This window comes from Rhodnius prolixus, unplaced genomic scaffold (genome assembly GCF_049639745.1).
Source record: "Rhodnius prolixus isolate KJV_2025 unplaced genomic scaffold, Rpr scaffold_4, whole genome shotgun sequence".
Lineage (NCBI taxonomy): Eukaryota > Metazoa > Arthropoda > Insecta > Hemiptera > Reduviidae > Rhodnius > Rhodnius prolixus.
Genome location: NW_027411614.1, coordinates 27,638,658 through 27,666,529, shown reverse-complemented (window position 1 = coordinate 27,666,529; position 27,872 = coordinate 27,638,658). Strand labels below are relative to the sequence as shown.

The following is a 27,872-nucleotide window of genomic DNA, read 5'->3' as shown; positions in this document are numbered from 1 at the left end:
AATTCTTCATAAACAACATAAAAGTAACGGATATTTTCAATAAAATTCCAATTAAGTACATCTAAGGGACGACATTTGTAAGACAAACATACTGAAAGGCGAATTTTCACTGAAGTCTGTTTTACCCAATTATGTAGGGGATCTTTCGTTGCACTGAAAAGTTACTGTTATATTTATTCAATATTTCAATAAGCAATTGTTGCTTCCTAATGATAACTGAACCAAATAAAGTAGAAATTCCTGTAGTTATTTCAAAGTCGGGTTTAGATCTGAAATCCTAATGATCGCAGGAAAGATAATAGGGTATATTATTTGTTCCTTTGGAGTGAAAGCAGTAAGAAAATCGGTGTTCTTCAGAAAAAAAAAACATCTGATTTCCTTCAAGAAGTTGAATGTTTTGTTTATGTAATGAATTTGTTAATAATATTAAGTAAATCTTATTCTCAAGAGCTAGACTAAATATACTTGCCCTAAAATGTAGCTGAAAAATTAAATGCTATGAAAAAAAAAAAAAAAAAATGAATATAGCATAATACCTATGATGTCTGATTCATTTAACAATATTTCATGGCCTGCATTGCTTTGTGAAATATATCAAAAACATAAAACCCAACAACTGATTACTTTCAGTATAACACTAAATAAAAAGAATAGATATGAATTCAGCTTCATTCTGTACGCCAAACCATCGGCATTTCTGTTACAAAAATCGTGTTAGTAACGTTAGATACATAAATATATATTTTTTATTCTAATATACTTTTAATATAAACATTTAGATTAGATTGTGACAAAGAGAGGTCCCTCCATAAAGAGGAAGAAACGCAGGCAATCCGAATGCCCATTGTTCCCCGCCCACCAATCACCTTATAAGAGGCACCGGGGTTTTAAAACCAACAAACCCGGCTAAAAATTGCCAGATGTTAATACGATAAACTAATAAACTATATAATATACTATAAACTAATAAAGTAGCAACAGGACACTAGGGAGCATGGCAACTCAGTGCACTGAATAAACCTAGAGAGTTTATAAAGTCACAATCTAGGAACGAAACATATAACCTCCCGAACACAAGGAATCTAGTGGCGCGCAGTCTCATTGGCCTCACCACAGCCAGCACAAACTGGCGACTTGGTAAGGCCACATTTAAAAAGATTATACGCTAAATTCGCATGTCCACTCAACACCTGAACCAACTGGCGGATCCGGGACCTGCTGAAGCCAACCGCAGGCCAATAATTTCCTTAGCCAGTCAGTTAACATAGTGTTATGTTCTTTTTTCATTTATAAGCAAAATAAAAACTTATTTATTATTAGGAGTTACTCTAAATTTATCTTCGGATACTCATCTATCCGAAATATGATTTCAAAATTTATTTCTTGAAACAAACAACCTAAAAAGGAAATAAACACTTTCTTAAACGATTAATAAATAATAACATTTCTACATAACGAAAATAAGCCTTGAAAATTTCTTCAGCCAAATTCCCTCGTCGTTCACTTTAATGAAAACATTCATTTAATCTTAAATTGATATGCATTATTAAATTAACGTCTGTTTATTAACACCACTGGTGAACAAAAACTCGGTGAAATTGATTGGTTACTGATATAAGGAGATATGAAAGTTATTTTAACAACAAAATTAATTTTATGATTTGCATTCCAGATTTCATGTAATTGTCTCAATATTTGAGACCTATTTCCAAACAATCTTCTACTAAATGAGCTTAGCAATTTTCTTTTGTTTCCTTTAACAAATTAACAATGTTTTTTAAGTTCAGTAGAGAAAGTTTTACTGCTCTTTCAAGATGAACTATTGAGGTGGAGTTAAGCTGATCAAATATATCAATTTGGATTCGTTTGAAATTCATATTTAGTGATTTCATAAGATATTTGTAACTCAGTTAGCAAGATAAATATACATCCCCACGAGATACATTTTTATTAATGTTAAGGGCAATCAAACATTAAAAGATCTATGAGTAGTTAGGTTTAGACAGATTAATTGTAATAATTGCATTAAGGCTTATATTCGTTACATCGAAATATATACTTTATTTTTCGTTTTCAAAGTTGTTTTCTTATGTGGAAATAAATAACAAAATCACGGTTGTCGGCCAAATAGTCAACTGCAGTATAACAATAATAATGGCTAATCTGCCTTAGTACAAAAGGCCACAAAAAAAAAAGTTTTACGATAGGCTCCCTACTGGGAGCGGATTCTGGTTGTAATGGTAGAGGAGGCAGTAGCCTATATCTGGTTTGGGTAGTTGGGAATGTAGGAATGCATCAGAGAGGCATCGCTCTTTAGAATCTCTGGTCGCTGGGTGTCATCCAATAAAGTTGGCAAAATCTATTCGGTATAAAGGATATTCCCCTGACATGTGCTACCATTAACGTGCATTAATTGATTTCGAGCCGACGAAATCTTATTTATTTAGATCATTGCAAGATAAGGAAAGTAAAAATACATACATTCCTTTCTTAAAAATAATTTCTAGGTCATGAGTCTACAGCCTTCACAGCAAAGCGTAATTTGGAAAATTTACAGTAGTTCAAGTATAAATAGTTGTACAATTGAAATATAATAAGCAATTCCAAGTTCCGTTCTATTCCGAAGTAAAATAAATAAGGAATGGCCGTCTGCTTGCTCACGCTTCAAATAAACGGTAAATGGAAGTATACGGTCCACTGAACTTACATCATTAAATCTAATGATATTTCTTAAACCTTCCCTTAGAGTGAATGTTCTAGGCAACTTTTCCCAAAAAAATTGTCTGTGATTGTGTCAAGGAAATACTTACTTATTTAGGGTCAATTTTACCTCTAAAAACGGTGTTAGATGAAAAAAAAATGCAGCTTGCGTTAGATGTCTCTGAGTGCTGTTGTAGCCAATGTTTAAAAATTTTTTTTTCCCCACGAACTGTAAGGATAAGAATTTACCAAACATTGAGGCCAAACGTAACCTAAATTTTGGAAGAATGAAAATTAAGCAAAGCAGACGAACAAAGGTTGTGCAGCATTATCTGTGATCTATTTTTATAATTTAATTCCAATCAAAATTTGTTCAATTAAAGTTTTTCTCACAATAAAAAGTAGAATATTTAAGTCTAAAGATAAAGAAAATTAAATAATACAGTTGAACGTCTTTAATCATTTTTATTATACTAATACATGAATAGAGAAACCATACTTCGACAATTCTTACGTAGCAAAGGCTTTTGAGGATTTCCTTAAATGAGAAACAAATATTCAAATATAACACGCTCAAGAGTGTATTCACATCTTTGCGACCATACAAACGATTGTAGGACACCACAATACTAATGAATTATTAACACATCTAATGTGGTCGGGACCTTCTTAAGCAAATGGAGCCAATCAAATAATTCCATCACCTTTATTTTCTTAATAAACAAATATGAGATTAATGAACCCAATTTATTTGATACAATCAGTTTTAACTAATTGTGCAATAAGTATATAATAAACCTAAATAATAATCTATTTAATACAAAATAATTATTACATTAATTACCAAATTTATGGCTCCAAAGTTTCTTATACATACCTCGTCGGAGAGGAGCTTTGCCCGAGAGAAGCATGGTTAAATGTAAACAGTAATTTGAAAAGATAGGTATTTTCTTTTTGTGAATATAATTTTAAATCTATTTTTTTTTTTGTTAATTAAAAAAGAGGAGAGGAAATCAGTTTTCGATTTCAAGGAAGTTGATACAAGGAAATGTGTAAATAGTGAGGAAGAAGAATGTAAAGAGGGTTTCATGCAACATTAATATTATATAGTATGCACAGTTACATGCATGATGCACAACATATTTCTCTATTTGTTTAAATAATACCTATTAAAGACATCTTTAAACTTTTCGACTGGAATATATTTGATTTAAATTATTCATAATTTTTACTAGATAAATTTGCATTCTTATTCCACACACAAGTTCAAATAATATATATATAAAATTAAAAATTAGATAAGTAATTCCTAATTGATAGGTGCATGCAGATAGTAAGTAGGTTTTATGAGATAAATTCAATGGTGGAAAATAAAAATTTATCTAAAATATAGTTTTTACTTGAAAGGAGATTACAACCAAGCGAATAATGTTTTATTCGATCTAGGTAGGTAGCGAAATACTGAAATATGTAAAAAAAATTGTAATAAATAAAAATCTTTCGAAAATCGTTCCACATGTAGGCTAAAATATTTTTGAGTTGTAATAAATAACATAAGCTTGGCATATAAATTTTCAAATTAAAGTATATTCAAGTGGTAAACTTTGTATTTTTTTAAACTAACTGAGAAAATACAACGTTGTTCTGATTTAATAGGTACACCACAAATCAGAATTAATTCATTTCAACGAGTACACAAACATTACTTATTCTATTTCAAGTGATCTTTCAAGTTTAAAAGAAATACAAGAAAGTAACTTATAAATGGAAGAAAATGGAACCGTTCAATATAATTTATTTTTTCTTTATTGCTTTCTAAACAGTTTTTCTGAGCTTATTAAATATTATTTTTATTTTAAAAACGGATGACTATCATTTTATATAAGTATTTCTGAGAACTATCATCATGACTGGCAATCATGTTTGTATGGCACATAGTAGCCGAAAATAGACACTGACAGTATCAGTATTTCAGTAATACGAGTATATGAGTGAGGGATTAAGTCAAGAATCAATTGTCAAATAGTATTGAGGCGCAGAAAATAATTTTTTATTGAGATTGGATTAAAAATTATATAAATATAGTAAGAAGAGGTTCTTCCAGTTTGAGTTGAATCACCAGCAGCGAAGTGCCTCCCAGGCAGCTTTTGTCTCTGCTAGTGTGCTCCCAGCTGGATTGTTTTCTCAGAGATACTAATAAATGAAAGCTAACCGAAGAGTCACATAAAAACCTTCTGGGTTCTGTATCCAAAAAACATTCTTCTAATTTAATCTAGATCAAATGTAAGGTAATATTCGAAAGCCTAATATTTTGAATGAATAGTGAAGTACAAATGAATACCAGAGTTTCAGTTCAGGGAAGGGATTAGCTATGCGGTTAGCGTAATGGATTCCCACGCGGAGGCCTCAGATTCGAATCCAGCTGCTGGCCCTTAGATTTCCTAGGAGCTTCTTCCAGCTCACTGTCCGGTGATGGACAGTGTTGTCTGTCACGAGAGAACACTGTCCGAAGGCCGGGAGTGCACTGAAAAAAAAGCTCTGGACGCCAATGACCTCAGATGTTGACGCGCCTTAAATCATTAACAAAAAAATAATGAAAGAAAAATAAGTAGTGAACAAAGTTATACATTGGAAACGTTATCAATTAAAAAAATACTTCTTTTTGTAAAAAAAAAAAAAAAAAATTAGAAAAAATACCACTGACAACAGATAAAAAACTGAGAAACTTTATAATTTAGTATTAGCTAGAATTATTTCGGACAAAAATTCCGAAAACAGTTAAAGGCCAAAAAAATTAGTTTTGAAAAAATCGGATCTTGTCTCAGTAATTCTCCAATTTTTTTCATTTTATCTACAACATTTTTGGTCATTGGCAAAAACTTAACTATTATTTGATGCTTTTAGAAGAAAAACTATATTTACTATTTTCTGCTTGAAGCTGTGTAGGGAATAATAGCTTGAATATTCTCAGTACAGTATATAACATATGTTTTGGGCTTGAAGAGTTGAGCCATAACAGTACTAATTAAAAATGGATTTGTAAACCATATACATACGTATTTTGGGGAGGTACTTGGGCAAGAGAAGATACAGCAGGGCCTTCCAACAATGTAGTACCTATTATTTAATATAAACTTGAACTTGAAATTAAAGACCCTACCGCACCTTAAATATTCTGGGCTAAATTTTTTTCTTTATTGCTAAGATAATTCGTAAAAGCAGAAAATTGCATGATAAATGAGATAAAATAGGAAAATGGTACTGCTATTAAAAGAGCAATAAAGTTTTGATGGCATTTGAGTTTGCAACTTTTCCAATTTTGTTTCTTTGCAATAAATAATTTATATTACTGAGTGAAGATAAAATTCTGGCCCTCCTGTTTCCTATATTTTGTTTATCTGTACAATTTTGACCCGAAATAAATGAAACTTATATTTGTATTTGATATGGTAGGAGCACCAATGCTTTATATAATTGATTTCATCCGTCTCAGCATGCCTGATGATTCTATTTCTGAAGATGAATGAAAGTCCGAAACCGGTCAGAATAAAACAGGCTTCTATTGCGAATGAAATCAATGAAATATTGCTTATTTATTTTATTTTTTAGGTTAGTGCTAAAAGATGTTCCATTCCTCCACAGCAAGTAATAGAGAAAACATCTCGACAAAAAGTTAAAACAACGTCAACAAACTTTACTCTAGTTGTAATTGGAGTAGTAGCATGGAACAAAGACAGTGAGATAGAAAAAAAAGTTTCTTCCAATCTAAATTAGTGGACTACAAAAAGTGGCTTGATGTACTTCGTTTGGAGATAACGGTAGTTTCATTGCTTAAACAAAAGCAGATGTTCTTCAAAGTTTGATTAAAATCCCACACACTGCTTGTCGTTAGCCCATTTTTTTGTTCACTTTGTTTATTTCAGTAATGGACACTCAATATTCTGAAAGCTTACAAGCGTATAAAATGAAAAAAAAGAAGTGTTTGTTTAAATGTTAGTGATAGTTTATTGAACATAAAAAGTCAATCCTTTTAAAATAATTAAAAAGTCAGAGGTTTCTTATTTGGAGAATGTGAAATTGAGTTCCTTAATACATAAACGATATGCATAAAGTTCGAACTAGTTCGGTGCTCGTGAAAGATCAATTTATAAAAGCGAATTTTAAATAGAGCGTTTTGACGGCTTCTAATCTTAAAATTGTGACTAGTTACATAAATACATCAATATTGTACGCCGAGGCCCTAAGTACGAGTCCAAACAAGTTTCCTTTGTTTTTTCCAGAAGACTCTACAACTCACTGTCAAGCTTTTAGATTGCTGTTTGATGACGGGCAGTGGACTGAACAGACTCCGGCGCCATTACTTTAGTTTAGAAGCCCTTTAATTAATAAAAAAAGTAACAGAAATACAAAAACCTGGAAAAAGATGTTCGGCAATGGAGAGTTTTCTGTTATAAAATCTTTTTATTTTGTTTCGGGTACCATTGGTAAGTGTCCTTCATCAGGATCTTCTGGAAATTTATATCGGAATTTCTATGAGAACTGGGGATATATGATACTGTAAACAGAGAATAAAAAGTTTGAAACACAAAAATAAAATTAGTTAAATGGAGAACAATTCAATTTGAAAGCATATCTGAAGATAACTAAAAAAGTATATTTATACTACCTAGTATATAACAAAAATTGAAGATTCAGTACCTAGGAATTTGATGTCCCTAATCTGGCTGTCACAAATATTAACTTTTTACTAATTCCATTACTGGAGTGTTGAGGTAAGATAATTTAGCTGTCAACAACCAGTAAATTGGTGGGGAGAACAAGAGAGATTCATGTATAGAGAGCGGGAAAATTCATATTTAAATTAAATTTCCAAGTTATGTATATTGTTGTTAGGAGTCTGGAAAATGTAGTTGAAAGTAGGTGTAATGTTGATTTTAACTTTTTTAAAGTTTATCGAGTTAGAAATGAAGTGAATTTTGAATGGAATTAGAAAACCGTAGGTATGGTTCGGGGAATGTGGCTAGGAACTAAGGATTGTTGAAATTGCAGGAATGACTCTGAGTGATAGTGTGTTATATTCAGCTGTCACTTTCCTTATTGATTAACCATTACCATGCGCTTCTGAGTTTGTGTACCCTTGCTAATGTTTCGGAAGATCTTTTTTGAATAAGTTGCGATAGAATCAAAGTTTTTAAAAAGTAGTTATATCTATAATTCTCTTGGAGAAACTTTTTATTTTTAGCACTAACGTTTTGATGAAATGGTTGGTCTAAGATGTAATGAAATAATCATCCTGTCTAAATGGTATACCCCACTTTTACAGTTATGTGTGAGTTGATATCATTGTTGATCAGTGTGTCAAAAAAAGTTATTTTGGGATCTTGATGTTATGTGGACTAGTTTGATGGTGAGAAATAAGTAAACAACATGTTTAAAGATAGAGAAAAAATGTTTTAAAGAGAAAGAAGAAATTAACTCTTTCATCAAGATGCTTGCAATCACAAGCACGAAGCTATTGCCCATTTTGACATCTGATTGTCGGTTAAACTGATGCACATATGAGAATCAGGTGATTTCAGTCTCTGAAGTTGGTTAGTGATAATGTTGGTGATTTTTTGTAAAAGTACATTGCCGAACATCCTTTTCTCTTAATACTTTAAGGGCTGACGAATTGCGAACTTCAAAAATAAAATAAATAAATGCAAAAATACATTCTTCTTCATAATATATACATTACTTTATTGACAATATATTATGCTCAATCCATTTAGTAATTTCTCATTGTAGTACTAAACTGATCGAGTTTACATGCTAAATTTAATTTTACCCTTGGACTCTCAACTCGATTTGGGTAAAAATAAATAAAGGTAATCAAGTCCCGTTGTTAAACTAGCTTAGAATCAATATCGTTAAGGAGTCTGGACTCAGTGCATCAAACCTTTGTATTAACAAAGCTATCATCTTTCGTACCTGCAGCGTCCGAAGTCAACAAAACTATGAATAAAACAGAGCCCAAAATACTTTTTTGAAAACGCTTAGAAAAATCTACTATGAAATAAGAAATTCTGAACTGGGTACTTGCTTCTTTTTTCTACAATTATACTGAGGGTTTTCCCAAAAAGTCGTTAAGTATAATTCTCAACTAGATTTAAACACTACGTATATTTAAGTCAATTCATTTTAATTTTAATTAGGATGTCCTATACTGTATCATCCAAATGTTTGATGGTTTGCTTCTTCGAAAACCCTTATATATTATGTAATTTTATTTTTTTTGTTGTATTCTATTATATAATCAATGCTTCTTTAGAGTCCATACCATTAAATCCTAAAAATCTTCATATCCAATTATTTTCCAATCTAAAACCTTTACTGGATTGCAGCCATACCATTCCTTTCCTTACTATAAGAGATCTTACTGTAAGATATATTAGATTATATAAAGATATAAGATAAATGCTTTCTTATTCGAATCACTTTTTCCTCTAAACCGCTTTTTATTTTTAACTCCCTTTCTTCCTTTCGCAGATTAACCTCCCATTTATTATTTATTTATTTTAGAAATTCTTACATTAATTCACACTTCTCTTGTATCATATTTTCAGCTCCAGTCCTGTATGTGAATTTTTTATAATAAGAGTATTTAATTTTTTCCATACTATTTTATTTATCTGCTAATAATATAATAATATACTATTGTAACCAGTTATGGCTAATATTTTTTTTTTGCATTTTGTTTACATTTCCTTTCCTTTCAGTTTCCTTTCATTTTAATTTTAGGACAAGAATAATTTATTGGTAACTCTATGTAATAAGAAAATCTTTTATTTAGATTGTCAGAATTGTAGTAGAGTCTGAATATTTTTAACAGGTTTTACTTTATTATTTAATTCTGTAACATTATGGTTTTTTTTTAACTTTAACTTGAAGTCAAAAAATAACAAAGTTGCTCTAAATTCAGTTAAAAGCGATCTTATGATTTAAATCTAATATTTCAGTCACATTAACATGCTCAGAATCATTACCTAATGCTAATTTAGTTTTGTTACTAGAAGAATCCTTTCTTAAAATGGATTAGACAGTAAAAGATATAGGTTACATCAAATGAGAGTTCTACACTGCACAAGAAAATGGGGAGAACTTTTTAGGATAACCACACAAACGAATAAGTGTGTACACAGAACAGTACAAGAGTAACAAGGAAGCTTGCATGCGGAAATTTTATATAGAGGCAAAGTCGAATACTACAAGAAGGAGAAAGGAGACAGAAAGAAATAAAATAAAATAAATAATACATAGAAGAGGACGCAAAGATAGCATTAAGGAGGAAGATGAAGAGAAAGTTGAGGTCCCTATTCTGACGGTGTGCAACGGCACTCGTGAGATTGCTAAGGATGGAGGCGAGACACAGTTCCAGCGATTCGCTAGGGGCAACATACTGCTCTCACACCTATAGACATTTCTATATGGCTGCTATATCACATGCCTACATCTAGACCCCTCCTTACTCTTCTCTTAGAAATGTTTGTCTCTTGATTTGTATGAGTTATTTGTTACATTGTGTCAATCTCTCTGCCAGTTAAATTTAGGATAAGTGAGAAATTATTTTATTAAAATCATATTTAGAAGAAAAATAAATTAAAGGAGGATGCAGGGTTTAGCACTTCAGTTTAGCTTTTAGTAATCCAAACAGTTAGTCTTTTTGAATTTCTCCTAGATACGTTGCCGGGCTGGTGAAAGATGAAAATTTTTTATTCTTTTACTAATTTTTTTTTTAAACTTTTTTAAAGGAAATTTGTTTCACTAATGATCCTGAATATAAAGAAAAATTCAGGCTGGTCTCACCTTCACAAGCATGAAAATTATACCTCGCTTATTCTGCCCTTCTAACAAGTCATAAATTTCCGTAAATAATAATAATTTTGTTTCTAGCGGTTTAAAATTCTAAAGAAATGCACTGAAGAGAAACATATTTTGTTTAAAGTTAAAATTAATGTTAAACAAAAAATTATGCATAGAGCAAATACTTTCTACCTTCTGAAATAGCTTCCCCTTTATAAGAAAATTAATTTAATGCTAGAGGATCTTTATAAATTAGATGGACAGTTAGTCTAACATCACGACAGTTGAATATGCTTAGGCGAAATAAATTTCCTTGTTATATATAAAATTTAAAAAACTCGCTCTCAACATTTAGAGAATTGATGGCTAAACCTTCGGAGCTATTACTTGGTATTAAAACAATAACCGTTTTGTAGCCATTGAATACAAAAAGTAATTTTAACAAATTGATCTATATATATTTAACTAAAGATGTGTGACATTAATGTCTTATTTAAAATAACAGGAATTAACACGTGTTTGGGATTCTATATTTTGTGAGGAAGATCACAAGACTGTACGGATAGAGTATTCAAGGAAAATTCACTTGCGAACTACTAAAAATGTAGTTTTAAATTTTCACTATACAACTGGTAACTACTGCAGTACATAAATGTTAGCCATAACATAATCGATAGATTTAAAACATACACTTCTTTCTGGTAAAATAAACGAAGGTAAAAGTCCAATTTCCAAATCAAATAGAACGCAAAAAATCAGTGGTATTTAGTTCTACAGTTTCACCAATTAACCCTGAAAAAAAGCCGTAAGGTTTCCAAAGTTTCGACGGAAAAAAATAAGTTTTTTTTTAGAATAAATCACCATAATAACCAATAAATAACTTGCTTTAAAGTTACATTGATAATAGTTAAAACTATTTCTTCCACGTAATCAAGAGGTACTACTCACATTTAACAACTCTCATGTTCTAATGTCCAAAGTTAGGGAAAAGATAGAAGAGGAAAATAATTTCCGAGCACTTAGAAAGTAAATCTTTTTTGTAAGTTAAGTACATATACGAAATGATATTTCTCTAAAGAATGCAGAATTCTTTTCAGATTTTTTTGTTTTTCATATAGCGAAATTAAGCTATGTTTGCATGACATAAAAGTGAAAATGGAATCTCTAACAAGTTCCTTCCAAATGTTAAATAGTTTTCTCAGAAAATAAAGTACTTTGGACACCTTCGAGTAACTTCCGATTGCTGAGGCTGAAAGGATCTTTTTAAGTAAACTCTTATAAGAGAATAAATAACAAGATATTGTTTAGGAATCAGAATAAACACAGATTATGCTACCAAATGTTTAGAAAATACCAACTACTACACTCCTTTAAGGAGCTGATCTATCCACAAAGTACTGAAGCATAATTTTGGTTTCATGGGCTTCGTGAATTTTAATAAAAATCTTGGGATATAATTCGATTGTTGTTAACTATGAACAATCTTGAGAGAAGTATAGCGGGTTTTATCATGAAAATAGCGTGGGAAGAGAACGAGGTTAGAAAAATTCCTCATGTACTGTATGTGAGAAACTTTTATCAATTGACAATGTTCACATTGAGCGGGAGTAATCAAAGTTATTGGAACGCCGCCAGGATGTCGCCCACATCAATTGACATAGGTATAAGAAAAAAAAAACTTCAGAAGTGTCTACGATATAGTGTTTATAGCATGTTTCAACTAAAATGACATACTAACATTAACATCAACAAACTACAAAAATACTCTTTAGTGTTTTCTATTTATAGGAATACGAATTTTAAGACCTACTAAAATGAAATCTGAGTTTGGCTTAAAGCCGGACTTTTTCAATAAAAAAGACCTAACATCAATTTTTCAAGCTCATTTTTTTTTAAGGTGAAAAAGCCCTCAAATAAATATTTAAATAAACCTTAAATATATTGTGCATTCCTCCAAATTTCCAACTATGTTCCCCCATCGTGATACAGATAAATAAAATAATTAAATAATTAGATAAGAAATGAATATTCTTTTGTAGAAGATATTTATTTAAGTTAAATGAGGACCTTTTTATCCAAAACTATTATTAGAAAGTAACTGTAAAGCAGAAAATTGTAAAACTAAAACAAGCAAAATTCCCATATGGTTATCTAAGATAGCGCGGGTAACAAATAGCTTCTTTTTTTTTTGTTTAAAAGACACGTTTATAGCAGAATTTATGCTGACGGAATATAAATGGAAGTATTTCGTTTATATGCACATGAATTCTCTGGATTCACAGGAAACTAGATTTATCTTTAACAATGACGTGTGGATTGTAGCATATCTTATCAATCATTGTTTTTCATGCACAACGGGACCGATTTTTCTCTTTTAACAAATGATCTATCCTTCACTCAGCTTATGCAACTGTCTAATTATTAAGAGAATGGTTACATTTTAGAAGACGGTGTATCTTGAGCTAAGCTGAAATTAATGTATATACCTTTTTACACAAATAATTTCAACTGTCATTAAAGAATAATAAAAATCAATTTTCATAAACTTAAAAACCGAGGCAAATACGACTTAGGAGTGCAGTCTTTTTTTTTTTTAAAAAAAAAAAACAAGCAGAAGACAATTAGTGAAAATTTAACTTAAAAGTGCACTGGTTAAATTAAATTATAATCCGTGCTAATTTATTTTGTGATTTACTATATATTTATTTTCTTATTTAAAAATTTTAAAAATATTTGATTTTTTACTCTACGCCACTCGAAAGTATTAAAAATAAAAAAATAAATCTGGTATGAAACTTCACACAACTTTATCTGACTGTAATTGTCAAAATGTTTATTAAAACTTAACTTAAAAAGTAAGAAAAACATAGGGGACTACACCAATTTGACCAAAATTTATGACGAGATCCTCTTTAAAAAAAATCTTCCATTCTTGGACTTTTACAATCGCTTCGTTCATTACCTAATATAAATAGGGATATCCACAGATATCTCCCAATAAAATTACCAGAAAAATATGTCGAACAAAATCTGATATAAGATTATATCCATAGAGCTAGTAACTCAGGTTTATAAAGAAATGCTTGGAGCTGTTAAAATAAAAAACAACTCTAAAAATCTACTCTTTAAAACTCGAGAAAATCGCTTGATCATGAAAAAAAAAACGCTTCATTAAGGTATATGTTTATACCAATCGTCAGCTACGCTGTAACTGTTCGGTATTTCGTTTTTTGTTTTTGTTTTTTGTATCGCTGCTACAGATTAATGCAGCTTGAATGCAAAGGATAATTCTTTTAAGAATAATGAAGAATGAGAAAGAGTCTCAGATGCCAGTTTTGTAATCGATGGTTTAGATTGATTGTTCCAAATGGTAATGTAATTTATTATTTTCTTTTTGCTTTGTTTTCTTTTTGGGCAGACTGAGTTTTCGGATCTTCGCCAACAATGTGATTACGTTTCTAATTTAATCTAAAATAGATCTTTATAGATCTAAAATAGATCTTTATAGATCTAAAATAGATCTTTATAGATCTAAAATAGATCTTTATAGATCTAAAATAGATCTTTATAGATCTAAAATAGATCTTTATAGATCTAAAATAGATCTTTATAGATCTAAAATAGATCTTTATAGATCTAAAATAGATCTTTATAGATCTAAAATAGATCTTTATAGATCTAAAATAGATCTTATATTTATCTTTATCTAATTAATTAATTATCGATATACAATATTATATTACTATTAATTAAGAATTAATTAATTTTATTAAATATAACTTATATAAAATAAAAAAAAAAATGCCTCAATTTTCTTATATCTTCCGAGAATTTTAATTTTGGAGGGTTTAGGGTTTGGAGAGTGCGACGCCAGTTTATCAGCCCCGACGATGGTACTTGAATTTGCATGATGAAATGATTTTTTTATGATGAAGATTTTTCTTAGACTCTAGAGAAACCTAGCATCTCACCAATGAGGTTGCTAGGCATTTCCCAAATTTAATCTCACTAGTTGTAACCATAAACAAGCAGTGGTTGATTATTAAATGTCGGCAATATAATATAGATTTATCAGATTTTGTAAATTTTAACTTCTTCCTAGCATTTTCTGGTAATGATATTATATCGCATTGATACGAATATAAATTTTACTTTTTGTGATATTTCTCGAACAAGCTCAGACAATTTCCTTTTAACACCCTTAACCTCTTATATACATCTAAATTTACTTTTAAAAAATTCCAGCAAAAATCGATTATGGGAGAGGGGGTTTGCAGACTATCTACTTAAAGTGCTTTTTTTTTTTTATTATACTTAACGGTTGTACTACTTTTATGATATTAAGGAATATTAAATGAGTTTCTAAAAAAATGAATTACTGGAACTGCGAATTTACTTTTTTTAAATTTTCAGCAAATTTCTCAAATAAAACCTTTGAGCTGAACTCTTTAAACTAAATATACTACAAACTCATGAAACGATTGGATTTATACATGTTATGTTGTGAGACACAGTGTGATACAAAATAAACTGATATAAAATAAAAAACAAGATTATATTTATTTTTACTTGATATTTTTTATTCAAGATATACTTCTTTTTAATCAATATATCGCTGCTTGCCACCTTAGGTAGTATGTTTTAAAGCTCTCTATAAACTCATTTCTTAGGTTTGCTGTCCAAAATTGTCGTCGAAGCCTTCTGGTTATCCAAAATTGAGTCAAAACTCACTTCTTTCATGGTTTCATCTATGGATATAGCCAGAAGTCGCACTGTGCTAAATTTGGATCATTTGGGGGGGGGGGGGAGTGATCCAGCAATACGATACTTCTTTCGACCAGGAAATCATGTACCATCTTACTCTTTGTAATCCGGTGCGACTGACGTGCAGTAGCGTCCATGACTATTGTTCCCGATATTCAGGGATGAACCCCCCAAGTAATAATCTGCAGTTACAGTATGACCACTTAAATATGGCGCGCATAGTATCGTCAATACAAAAGCAGTCACCTTTTCCATGGGACGCACTTTGTAGATTGTAGATTTTTCCGTAAATTTGCTTTAAGGAGGTTTATACTGGGTAGGAGTATTTGGGCTTGCTTTAAAGGGTTATTTCTAGAGATCTGAGTATTATTACTTATATATCACGGTTCGCCTAGGACGATTTTAATTGAAAAGTTCACCATGAAAAATTTTTCTTTCTCCTTATTATTTGGGTCAAAACTAACCAAAATACGCTGAAAACCAATTCGGTCGGTTTACGTTGCGGATTTTTTTTTTTTTAATTTTTTAGGTCAAAAAACTTTTTTTTTTGCATTGTTAAGCCTAATAAATGGAAAAATAATACAGTTTTTTGCAAAACCAATGCATGCATTTTGAAGCTGAGGGAATTTCCGACAGATTGATGTATTTTATAAATGATAAAAATGAAATTTCGATATTCAAAATCAATAAAAAAAAACATTTTTGAGCAAAATAAGGCAAAAACAAGAGTTTCTCGCATTTTAAAGCTAACCTATGAAACTTAAAAAAGAGCCCAAATATTTTTTTATCGTATTGCAGGGCTTAGTAATCCAGAAAGTTTCATTAAATGAATTTGAATTGGAAAATTTCCCTTTTCCCAGTGTATAAATATTGTATTTTGCAGGAATTTTTCTCAATTTTGAAAAGTCCCATTCCCTTCCACAAAAAAACGATGATTTATTTGTTAAGTAAGCTTTGAGAAATGCGAGAAACCCTTGTTTTTGCCTTATTTTGCTCGAAAATGTCTTTTTTATTGATTTTGAATGTCGAAATTTCATTTTTATCATTTATAAAATACATCAATCTGTCGGAAATTCCCTCAGCTTCGAAATGCATGCATTGGTTTTGCAAAAAACTGTATTGTTTTTCCATTTATTAGGCTTAACAAAGAAAAAAAAGAAAAGTTTTTTGACCTAAAAAATTTAAAAAAAAAAAAATCCGCAACGTAAACCGATTTGGTTTTCAGTGTATTTTGGTTAGTTTTGACCCAAATAATAAGGAGAAGGAAAAATTTTTCATGCTGGTGAACTTTTCAATCAAAATCGTTCTAGGCGAACCGTGTTATAATTACTATGATTAATTAGTGAAAGAACAAGTTTGCAGAACATTATTATTTATAACTGCGAAAGAGAAGTTCGTGTGAGTGTTTCAGACTAGAATTTATTTAAACGAATATAATAATGAAAAGAAAGATTTTTTTGAAAAAAATATTAATAATTGAAAGAACTGGCAGAGAGATAATTTTTGTAATGTAAAGCATCGTAACGGTGAAAGCTACTTTTGATTTTCTTTTAAATGTCGACCTTGAAGCCCAGACTGGTGCTCTAAGTCTTCTCTGGTTGTGCTGATGATGAGCACATGGTTTTGGTCCGCTCTTCTGCACCTGGTCTTCTCTGCGGCCAGACTGGTCAGCTCCTTCTGCTTCAGGCGCGCCAATACTGACTTCACCAACACCATCGCCACCTTTCGGCTCCGCCCTGGTCAACATCCGCACCCTTACACTATACAGTAACAATGGTGGAACACAACACAGCCCTGCAGATTTCTGCACATCTGCAGTATTAACTCTATCTAAGGAGAAATTTTTGTTTCCGAGGAGAAATCGAAATACAGAAAACTAAAAATAATAGAGCCACTCAAAAACCATCCAAGAGTGAGTGACTGAAGAGGAACAGAGAGACTGAGGTAGTAAAAAAAAAAAAAAAAAACGAACCTTCAGAGCATCACAAAAAAATAAAATACTCTGGACATACTTATCCAAGCGATAACTTCATTTCATACCCTCAGTTTTTCCCATCGAAGATGAAGCGCAATAATTTAGAAATACATGAAATTAACAAAATTTTCTTCCAATTCCTTTGAAGTTAACGAGAAGTTGTAGTAAAAATATAACTATCGCAGAATATTTGCATTAAGAAAAGCTAACACTATAGCATCCGATAATTTATCATTAAACAGTTAAAACAGTTAAAACTTCCGAAAATAAATAATAAATATATAAAGAAAAACTAAATACTTAAATGACTTCGCTAGGCGATAAAGAATTGTGCATAACACTGATAAATCATCTGGGAAGATAGATTGGAAATTGAAAGCTAAAGAAATACCAATACCAGTGAAGATCACAACAAACACACCAATAAACAATTTTTTTTTTAAATAGTAGTAATTTTTAACAGTAAAGATAATTATACACATTTAAAAAGTGAAAGAAGTAGCCTGAAAGTTGATGAAATTTAGTGAATTTAAATTGTGGGTGAGAAATATAAAAGAAGAGACACAAGAAATACGTACAGAAGAAACAGGTTCAAATAATTCAGAAATTATTTTTCTTGTTACTAGTACAACATATGTATTTAAAGTTGTTTCTTAAATAAATTAAATTAACCTATTTTCAACAGATGTGGAAATAAATTAAACGTAAAGAAAATAATTTAATTAGTACTTTAATCATTCACTTATCAATGTCTTTCTTTTTTGTTTTAATAAATAAATATGAAAAGTATACAGCTTATACATTATTGTATGAGTTCCTAGGATAAAATAGAAAAAGTATTAAATATATTAAATTAAACTAACTTATAATTAAACAAACTTTATTAAGTAGCGAATTGAAATTCCTTAAAACAAGGCAAGAAAGTGTAAAGCACGTTAAATTACGTTTTCATATTAATCAAATTACGCCTAAAAGTTGTAACATAAATTTCGTGAGGAGTATGAAATTTGTTTAAAAAACTGGCGTACTGGTTTATTGAAAATATATTTTAAAAATCTAATTTTCTAAATGAAGCATTCAAGTTGAAATTTAGTCAGAATGTGCAGTAGCACTGAAATTGAAAGACAAACAGTTTACACAGACTGACTTGAAGAAAAAAGAATTCCATTTAAATTTAAATATTAAATTCGTGAATAGATTTTAATTATATTGAAATATTGTGAACCTCATAGTTTGTAGTATTTGCTTAATCTCAATTCTCTTTGCTTAATTATACTTTCAAGTTTCCGCTCTTGTAATTCGTTTCAACTTTCTTTTAAATTCGACGTTTTAGTGTTCTTATTATTCATTTCAAATTTCTGCTCAATTATTCGTTCTTTTTCTGTTTTTTTGTTTTTTTACTTTAGGGACGCCACTATAAAATTATTCATATATCGTAATTTATTTTAATTTCATGTGACTAAATGGTATCTTATTTATTTGTTACTTCTATTATTGGGTGTGGAAGAAGTTGTTACTTAATTTTAATATTTCCTTGTACAGTAAAATTAAATTGGAAATAAATTGTTTTGAATTTAAATTGAATTAAAATTTAGTACTTATTTTCAACTTTAAAACATCGAGAAAGGTTTCTTAAAATTTATTTATTTAGGAGCTTACTAAAAAGTTACTAATTTTACAGTCCATCTCCTCCGGACGCCCTTCTACCCTTAGCTTTACCAGTTCTCTCCCTGAACTTCGTAACTAACAATAAATAAAACCCTTTTATATTGAACTCATCTACGCTCGGATCACTATTTCTGAAAAAAACTATTGACCTTTTATATCGCAATAATAATGAAATGAATTACTATAATAAATTGAAGCTAGACACAGACCGAGTTTCATAACTATCTTGACACACACACTGTAGAAATGAGCAAGAAACATCATGAAAAGACTCCCAAAATTTTCTCGCAACCAAAGCAATCAATATACATAAATATATATATTTTACCACTTATGTTAATTGAAAGTAATTTTTAAATCCAAGCCAATTAAAATCTTTCTCTCCATAAACTTCATTCAATAGTAACTTAAAAATCAACAGTGTCGTACAAAGAGGAAGGACAGATGAAACACAAAAATATCTTGGCTTACATGGACTCCATATATCATAGTGAAATTAAGGTAAGCCAATCATACTCTCAGACAGCTCTATTTTCCTAAATAACCAACGGAATTCTCTGAAACTTCCGATGCTCTAGATTATTGTTAACATCTATAAACACCTTTACTGACTTATGATTGCCCTTTATGGATGGGAGCAACAATAAGTAATCTGCAAGTTTTCTAAAACTTAAGTAATGCCTATCGCCTAGGGGCATCGTGGTTTATATGGAATGCCAAATTTCACAAAGAGCTGGAAGTACCCAAAAGAAAAGACTTTTCGGACAGAACCCATTCCTACAGAACTTACGTGATACATACAGAAGCTGGAAAGTAACACCTACTCTGAAAACAAAAAACAAATCTACCGTGGCTGAAAACAGGGCATACTTCTAAACTTGACTACAGTCGATAATAATTTTAAATGTCAACTTTTTGTATTACTTTGTTTGTTTTTATTACACTTGTATTTTGTAACGTAATATAGATATTTTTCTTTCTTTGTCCTCAAACATAGTATATGTTTCTAAAATCTGTATACATTCACATCTAATGGATTAAAGAAAATAAATATTATAAGAGGCGTCCTTAAAGTAAAGTTTTACCATTCGTTTTTACTTTCTTCTAAATTCAATGTTAATTTGTTCTTGTAATTCGTCTTAAGTTTCTGCCCATCTATTTGTTTCCACTTTCTTCTGAATACTATGATTTAATCTGATTTTTTTTTATTCTATACAAATTTCTGTTTAATTATTAATTTAAACTCCTACATAAATCCACCTTTTGAAGCAATTCAAACTTAAAAATCAAATTATAATTGTTGGCCATCTGCTACTTATTTTTTTTTCAACTTTTTTCTTAAATAGCCCCGTTTTTCTTGTTCTTGTTATTTTTAATTATCTAAATAACTTTTTTCTTATGTTAAAGTCTTAATTTTTTTTTTTATGAGTTAACATCTTATCTGGGTAACGCGTAATTTATTAATAAAATTGTCCAAAATATTAAGTGATTAAAATTTTGGGATACACTATTACAGTAACGCTGTTCATTCTTTGTAAATTCTTGCTTGAAAATGAACTTACAAAAAAATTATCACTCTGATTTTAAGAGCAACAATCACAATTTAATATTGAAACACTGATATCCAGCTAGAAAGAATCATGATAAATAGTAATATATCTAAAGAAAACGATAGTTTAGTAATATAACACTCTTATATTGATTTAGTTCAACCACTTTTTCTACTTAATCTGTTCAATTAGTTTTTCAATAATATGTGATCTCCAAAAATATTTGTAACGTTTGAAAAAAAATTGATAATGGCACACCAGATATCTTTAAACATACACTATTGTTTTTGTTTACTAATATAATTGCTGATAGATTCCAAAATGGATACAACCATTGTTCTTATTTGCCTAATTCTTTAAACATAACCCCTGTAAAAGTACAGGGCTTAATAATTCTTCAATGGCTAATTGTACCCTCCTCTAAAAAAACTTCTGGACTACTCTATATTCCTGACTATATATCTTACAAAAATTATTTTTATCATCAGTAAAAATCGAACTAGAACAGAATCCCAATTTTATATTTAGTTTCATTATTATTTTTTTTTTTTTTTAAGAAAAGAAAAGTTAAACAAATAACCAAAATCATTTGCAACCACATAAGTAGATTTTATCTAATTTAATCATTATTGTATGGGAAGCTACTTTTCAAAGAAAGGAAAAAAAATTAAATAATTAAAAGCAAAAACCAAAACTCCCTTTGAAAAATGTAATTTATCCATGTTACCCATCCTATTATATGCATGTAATTAATGAATTCTTCCTCATGCACCACCAGGAACTCATTCAATTACGTATACAATTGGAATGTTTTCATTATGTGTATAAATCTGTTGGTTTGATAATAATAAAAAAAAGAAATGCAGCAGGAGTTTTTAGCCCGGATGTTTTAAAATATAGTTTTAAAAGAAAAGCAAAAAAAAACTGCATTTGCACACTTTAATTACTTGAAAAAATTAAATGTGAAATAGTGAACACGTAAACGAAAAAAATTAAAAGAAAACCAAAGTACGCTGACGTAACAATATCAGTTATTATACCTTGTAAGAGTATGTACGGCACCTGTAACAATTTCACAAGTAATATTCATTATTCTCTAAACTAATTCTACAGAAAATCATTTATTATACTTACTTCGTTTCATCAATGAAAACAGCTTCCAAAACTTTAGCTGCATACAGGAGATTTTTTTGCAACATATCGGCAGCAATTTCACCGCGTTGCAACTGCCAAAGCAGCGCGCGCAACCTGAAAATTTTAAAGAATTAGTTATGCTTTGGAAAACCCAGCAAATTATTTGAAATTTACGTATATTATGATTTATTTCTTTAAGCAGAATGATATAAATTGGGGATAAATATTTTTCAATAAATATTACTCTTATTTGATGTAATTGCAAACAACTAAGCAAACCTAAAAAGTCAGAATAAGAATAAATACGAGTGAAAGATTTTCATCCGAAGACTAAACAATCTACGTGAAACAAAACTTTCATATACTCCAATTACTCCAATTGTGAATGGCTAATATGCTTTGGATTTTCAGCAACCTCGGAATTTTATTTTATTTTATGTTGTATGCAGTGTTTACAAGGAGTGCTTATTAATCCAATCTTATTAATATCTTAAATTTTAATAATTTTCAGATTATTTATGAGCAATGAATTTTTGCTTATTAATTTTGTTTTACTGAAATAAATTCACGCTTGGCCTGTGTGGATGGGGACTAGTAAAACTACACCGAATAAATTGCAGGATTTGAAAATGACAGATCTCAGGACCTACTTCCAAGCTTAACAAATAAATAATATTAAATGTACACATTGTGATTACATTGTATTTTGTAGAGCAGAATCAACTGCCTGGAAAATTATTATTTCTTTTCTAAAGTTACGTTTATTTGACATAAGTTATTTTTATATTACTATTTGTTGCATGTAAGTCATTGATATCATCTTTCAATGGGTGCAGTTGTACAAGATAGAGTGAAAATGTATTCTATTATAATTTTTATCAAATTTTGCGTACAACAATCACCGTATATGTTTGCCTCTTTTTAATTTTGATCAAATACCGAGAAAAAATTATACACTGGCCGGACTCCAGGACCGTACTTTTTAAAAAAGACACACGGTAAGTTTATTTAAAAATAAAATAACGTCTGTGGAATATGTTCTACTGAAGAGAAAAAACGTTTAAGATTGTTCAAATTATTTAACATTTTTTATAACACATTTTATGAAAATCTTAAATTACTTGATGTGACGCTATAAAAGTTCCTTTCAATACGATCAGGCGTTACAAATCTGCTCTCTTTGTAATGAGAATTATTTGTGATCCTAAAATACTGAATAAAATTATTCACAACTATTAGATTGAATTAATTTCCATGTCTTATCATTATTGCGTCACAAAAATAAAATAAAATCACTTTGAAAGAGTTACTTGTAATTATCTCCAGAATGCGCTACTTAACAGATAAATGACTTAGTCCAACTGGTTATACTCGTACGTATTTATACATGTCTTTAACTTGGATTTAGGAAATTTATTCTAGCAGTAAGTAAAGAAATTAATATATAAAGCGTTTCTGATTGATTTTTAAACCTATATTTATCAGTTTTATTGTAACCAGTGATTCAACATTCTAAGTTAACCCTTTGGCAAATGACAAATAAATAAATTCACACAACTTTTTGCTGAGTAAGAGAGGGTAATTTCAGTTTGTATCCATTCTCAGTTGAAAGTTATCGACTAGATCAGTACTCTACTTCTTTACTGAACGTGTTTTTTTTTTTTTTGTCCCAGAGGATGAACTTTCTTGTGAGAAATTTTTCAATGAGAGTGCAGAGGACAATTATCCAGATAATACTGTCATATTAATTTAAATTTTATTTAGTTAAATCCTATAAATTAAGTTTAAGTGTAGTGAGGTTGAAAGGAAATCTACTACCTCGTGGTGCCTTCCAGCATCTCACAGTCCACCTTTCTGAGAGATGAGAAGAAGAAAAGTCATTTTCAAAACATCGGGGTTCAGAGCAGGAATGGGAGTATAAGAGTGCTAGAGAGTAAGATATCCCAGTCTATTTGAGTTTCGTTTGAGGCTTAGGGTGTGTTCATCCCAATCTTTAGCTACCCTCACTTCCTGGGAGTTTTCTTGAGTTTCTGGGTAATCAGCATCAGGCCAGGATACGTCCTCCTGGGAAATTGGAGAGATCTGTCGCTAGGAAGTGGTCATTTTTTTCTGCTGGTTTCTTCTGTGATTACGGGCGGTTACTAGGTAAATAATCTACTTAGGTAACTTCCATCTATTTAATTTGAGGCAAATTTTGGAATATCTGAAGAAGGTGCATGGGATACCAAGAAGATAATATTTGACTACAAGCTTTTTCCTTTTCCTTGAACATTCTTAAAACGCTCTTGTTTCTCTTCTAGGGAAGCTATCCTTAAAACATCTGGCGAGCGTTGGAAGCTAGAGTGAGTGGTGTGCCTCCATGCTTTCTAAAAATGACTGGGTAGTCTGTTACCACATGGATAATATTAAGTCAGAGGATAAACTCTCAAATTCAAATTTCTCAAATTCTAAGATTTCTTAGATATACTTGACAGATTCCGCCTAGCACCAAGAAGAGGGGAAAGAATATCTTTAAGTCGTCATTATATCATTATGCATTATTAGATCCCATGGAGGAAAAAATCATGTGTTTTTTTTTTTTTAATGATGAAGTATTGTATTAAACAAGTAAATAGCATCATCATCCAATCATCGAGCGTTTTTTAAGTTAGAAGTCGATTTTCCACATATTTATGAAAGCTCTTTAACCTACCTATTACTTTAATAAACATTTCTAACTTTGAATTGAGAGCTAAGTATATTCCATTATAATTTTTTACTAGTTAGGTAAATAAGATGTGTACATATATGTTGTTGAAATGAAAGCTGCACTCTCTTTCAAAATTGCATTTTCTGCGCTTTTTACATCTACATACACAAACACAAAGAATAGTAATTTTGTCCAATGATGTTTGACTTGAAAAGTTTTTATACAACTTGCAACATATTTACAAACGAGATTAGAATTTATAGGTTTTTACCTAGTAAAGAGCAGAATTGAAAGGGATGGCATAACTTGTCGTAATCATTTCTGTGAAGAAAATATTCACATTCTAAGAAAATATTTATGAAAATATTTTCCTTACCAGAATTACTGTAATACAATTTTTTTAAATAGTGAATTGAGGATATTAGGATCTAGCAGTTTCAAAGATGTGATTAGTAAAATGTATATTGGGCAGCCTCATTTAGTATTATTTAATGGTGTTCCTTTCTTCAGAATAAAAACATTTAATACTCATTACAATACTTATACTTACAATTATTTTATTTTTCATACTTTCAAGGGGGAGTAAACAACTTTTTTTTTACATTATGGAGGATGTACATTTATTAACACAGAATTAAACAATAAGAAATGGTGGATATAATAGTAATATAGTTGATAATTATTATTTGAGTGCTCATTACATATATCCCTTCATCCAAATAATACAGCTGGGGCAGGCAAAAACTATTTACCTCACCTTTACAACAAATTTAACCAAAACTTTTATTAATTTAGATAAAATTTCTAATAAGGTACATTATAGGCTATGCTATAATTTATAAGGCTGACGGAAATAATATTCCAAATGATTTTATTAAATTAATTTTGTAAAGGGCATTATTAAAGACAAGACTTTAATTCAAGAGAACCTTCAATACCAAGAAAGTTATTCATAGCAATAAAGCCGTCCTTTAAAACTCGGCTATTCATTCATGATCACACAGAATTCCCCAACTTCATCTACATCGACGCTCTAGTCTTCCTTCAACAACTACCGCAGATTGAATTAATTCAATTAGCTAATAATATTGCATGGTATACTGTCAAAGAGCTATTTTGGTGATTTTAATTTTTAATTAAATTATATTACGGTAATTTAATTTGTCTAAAATTCTGCGCACTTTGCATTCTATTGATTAAATTTGTTAACGATGAAACGCTTTCTGTCTTGTACCCTTTACTGTCAGAGGAAATAGTGCAACTATACAGAATTTGAGTTACTGTATATTGAGTATAACATGATTTTTAACCCACTGAATAAAAAGTGTAAATTTTATTATATTATATTTTATTTGTATGTGATTCACCATAATTAAAAAACAGAAACTCTTAGAAAGTTTAAATTTAATATTTCACCAGATAATATTAATATAAATTTGGTCAAAATCAATTAATTGATTTTATCAATGATCAAAATTAATGATTGATTTTACCAAAAATATTTTTTAGCGATTTTATCGGAAATGGTTGCTTTTATAACCTTCTAATAATTATTAAATTTATCTAGATATGAATTATTAATCTAGAAATTATTCATTCACCTGGCTAACTTTTATTAAAACATTATTAAGGCCAAATAAATTTTAAGGGCACTTTTTAGAGGGGCGATTAGTTAGGTTTCTCTCAAAAGAATAGATATCATTAGCAAAAAGCCATCCTTAAGTCCAATGTTTGAATTGAATAATTAACTGACTCCTTGATTGAAGCTGATGGCAGAAGTGTGATGACCATGAGGGTTTCTTTTAGTTTTCTGCAGTTGCTCAAAAACCTCTCTGCAGCTGCTTCTTTAAACTCATAATATCAACTACTCAAATGAAGTCTGCAAATTTTTGATTCAGACTTTTGTCGAGGTAATTCATTTCAGGGCTGTTCTAAGAACGTAAGTGTAACTTCTCTTAAAAGTAAATGTCGGTCGATTGAACGGTATTGCCATCTACATATTTTTTTTTTTTCTTTACACCTGGGCCACAGGTGACCAGTTCGGGCTACATGCGCCCTTGCAGCCTAGTAAGAGTCAATTTCCATCAATGGCACAAGCTGAATCTGAAATTATTTTTACTTCAACATTATCTTTGGAGTTTCAGGAGAACATACAACTTTTTTGACAACACTATAGCGGTTGTGTAGCTAAACTACATCATGGAGGGTGGCTACTATTGCCAGTCGACTATCTGAAATCAGTGGACAATTTCTTTACCTTATAAAAGACCAAAATAAACGGTGGAGAAACCGAAGTGTAGACCTGTAATGTACAAACAGCTTGAGCTGTTGGGACAAATAGTGCCGTGAGATAATAGGAGTGGCTCTAGACCGCAAGCTGTCCTTAACTCTTCACGAAGGGAGGAAAAAACAAAGAGGCTGGGCTGTTTCCTCTTCAACGAGTTGTATTCTCGTTACATCTCTTAATCAGTTCTGGATTCATCTATCATTATTATTATTATTTTTTATTTAAGGCGCGTTAGCATCTGAGGTCAGTGGCGCCAGGAGCTTTTTTTAGTGCATTGCTGGCCTTCGGTCAGTGTTCTTGTGTTACACTGTCCATCACCGGACAGTAAACTGTAAGAAGTTCCTAAAAAAAAAAAAAAAAAAAATCTAAAGGCTAACAGCTGGATTTGAACCTAGGATCTTCACGTTGGAATCCAGTATTCGTTAACCACTGAGCCACTCTCCTCCCTATCTACGGTTATTGTTTTTAAATAAATTAATTTTCCTCTTTTTTTGATGATAATTCCTCAAGACTGAAATGGCACTCTTAATATTTCAATTTATAAACCAATCTCTGGCTTTCTTCCGGAGCGAAGAAAAATGGGCAAAATAAAGTTTGAAATTTAAGTGTACATCAATTAGTTGTGATTTTTGCGTTATCAAAAGAGATGCCCATACCCTTAGCCTCTGCCATTTACTAGAGTTTCGAGTCCGAAATGGGAAGTAGAGGAAAGTAAGTGAAGGAAAAGAAGAAATATTGGTTTGAAAGATGCAGAAGTTTGGTGAAATATGAGCTTATTAGAAATAATGGTGAAGGAAGGGGAGTTTTAGAACTCTGTAGCACGATAGCCCGCACCTTGGCGTGTTCTTTGTGGGCACGAGTATATCTACTTCCCCTACATCCCATTATCCAGACATTATCAGAATTCCAGGACAAAGGGGCAGGCCTATTCTATCCCCGTTCTTGCGAGAGTCTATCCCATTGCTATAATTCGGGATTAATAAATTAACTTTAATTAACCTGAATAAATAGTTAAAATAATAATAATAATAATAATAGTTATACTTGCCGGATAGCGGCTTTATCGCAGGCATCAGGCGTGTCCACAGGTGGTAGGTGATCTGAATCTAAATCTAGCGACTCCAGGACCTCTTCTTCAACCGAGGCTGAGCTCGCTTCTCTTGGGCTACTCGAACTGGCGTTACGACCACTGCTGCGGCGTACTATTGTTAACGGACCTTGTTCTGCAATAAATAAAAATCCTTAATATACAAAAAAGGATTA

The 27,872-nt window shown here is 30.5% G+C and overlaps 1 protein-coding gene across 6 annotated transcripts in view; it reads right to left on the bottom strand.

The window, feature by feature from the left end:
* LOC141455570 (dual specificity calcium/calmodulin-dependent 3',5'-cyclic nucleotide phosphodiesterase 1-like) overlaps nt 1–27,872 on the bottom strand; it is a 385,265-nt gene that overhangs the window by 37,335 nt on the left and 320,058 nt on the right. For 4 of the 6 annotated variants that reach the window (XM_074130711.1, XM_074130708.1, XM_074130706.1 and 1 more), the window contains 4 exons: nt 27,658–27,832; nt 21,634–21,747; nt 16,869–17,042; nt 3,578–3,592 (listed from right to left, as the gene is read on the bottom strand). In XM_074130711.1, the coding sequence (XP_073986812.1) occupies nt 3,578–3,592; nt 16,869–17,042; nt 21,634–21,747; nt 27,658–27,832 (478 nt within the window). The remainder of the gene's footprint in view (nt 1–3,577; nt 3,593–16,868; nt 17,043–21,633; nt 21,748–27,657; nt 27,833–27,872) is intronic. The other 2 variants (XM_074130707.1, XM_074130709.1) reach the window with 2 other exon arrangements.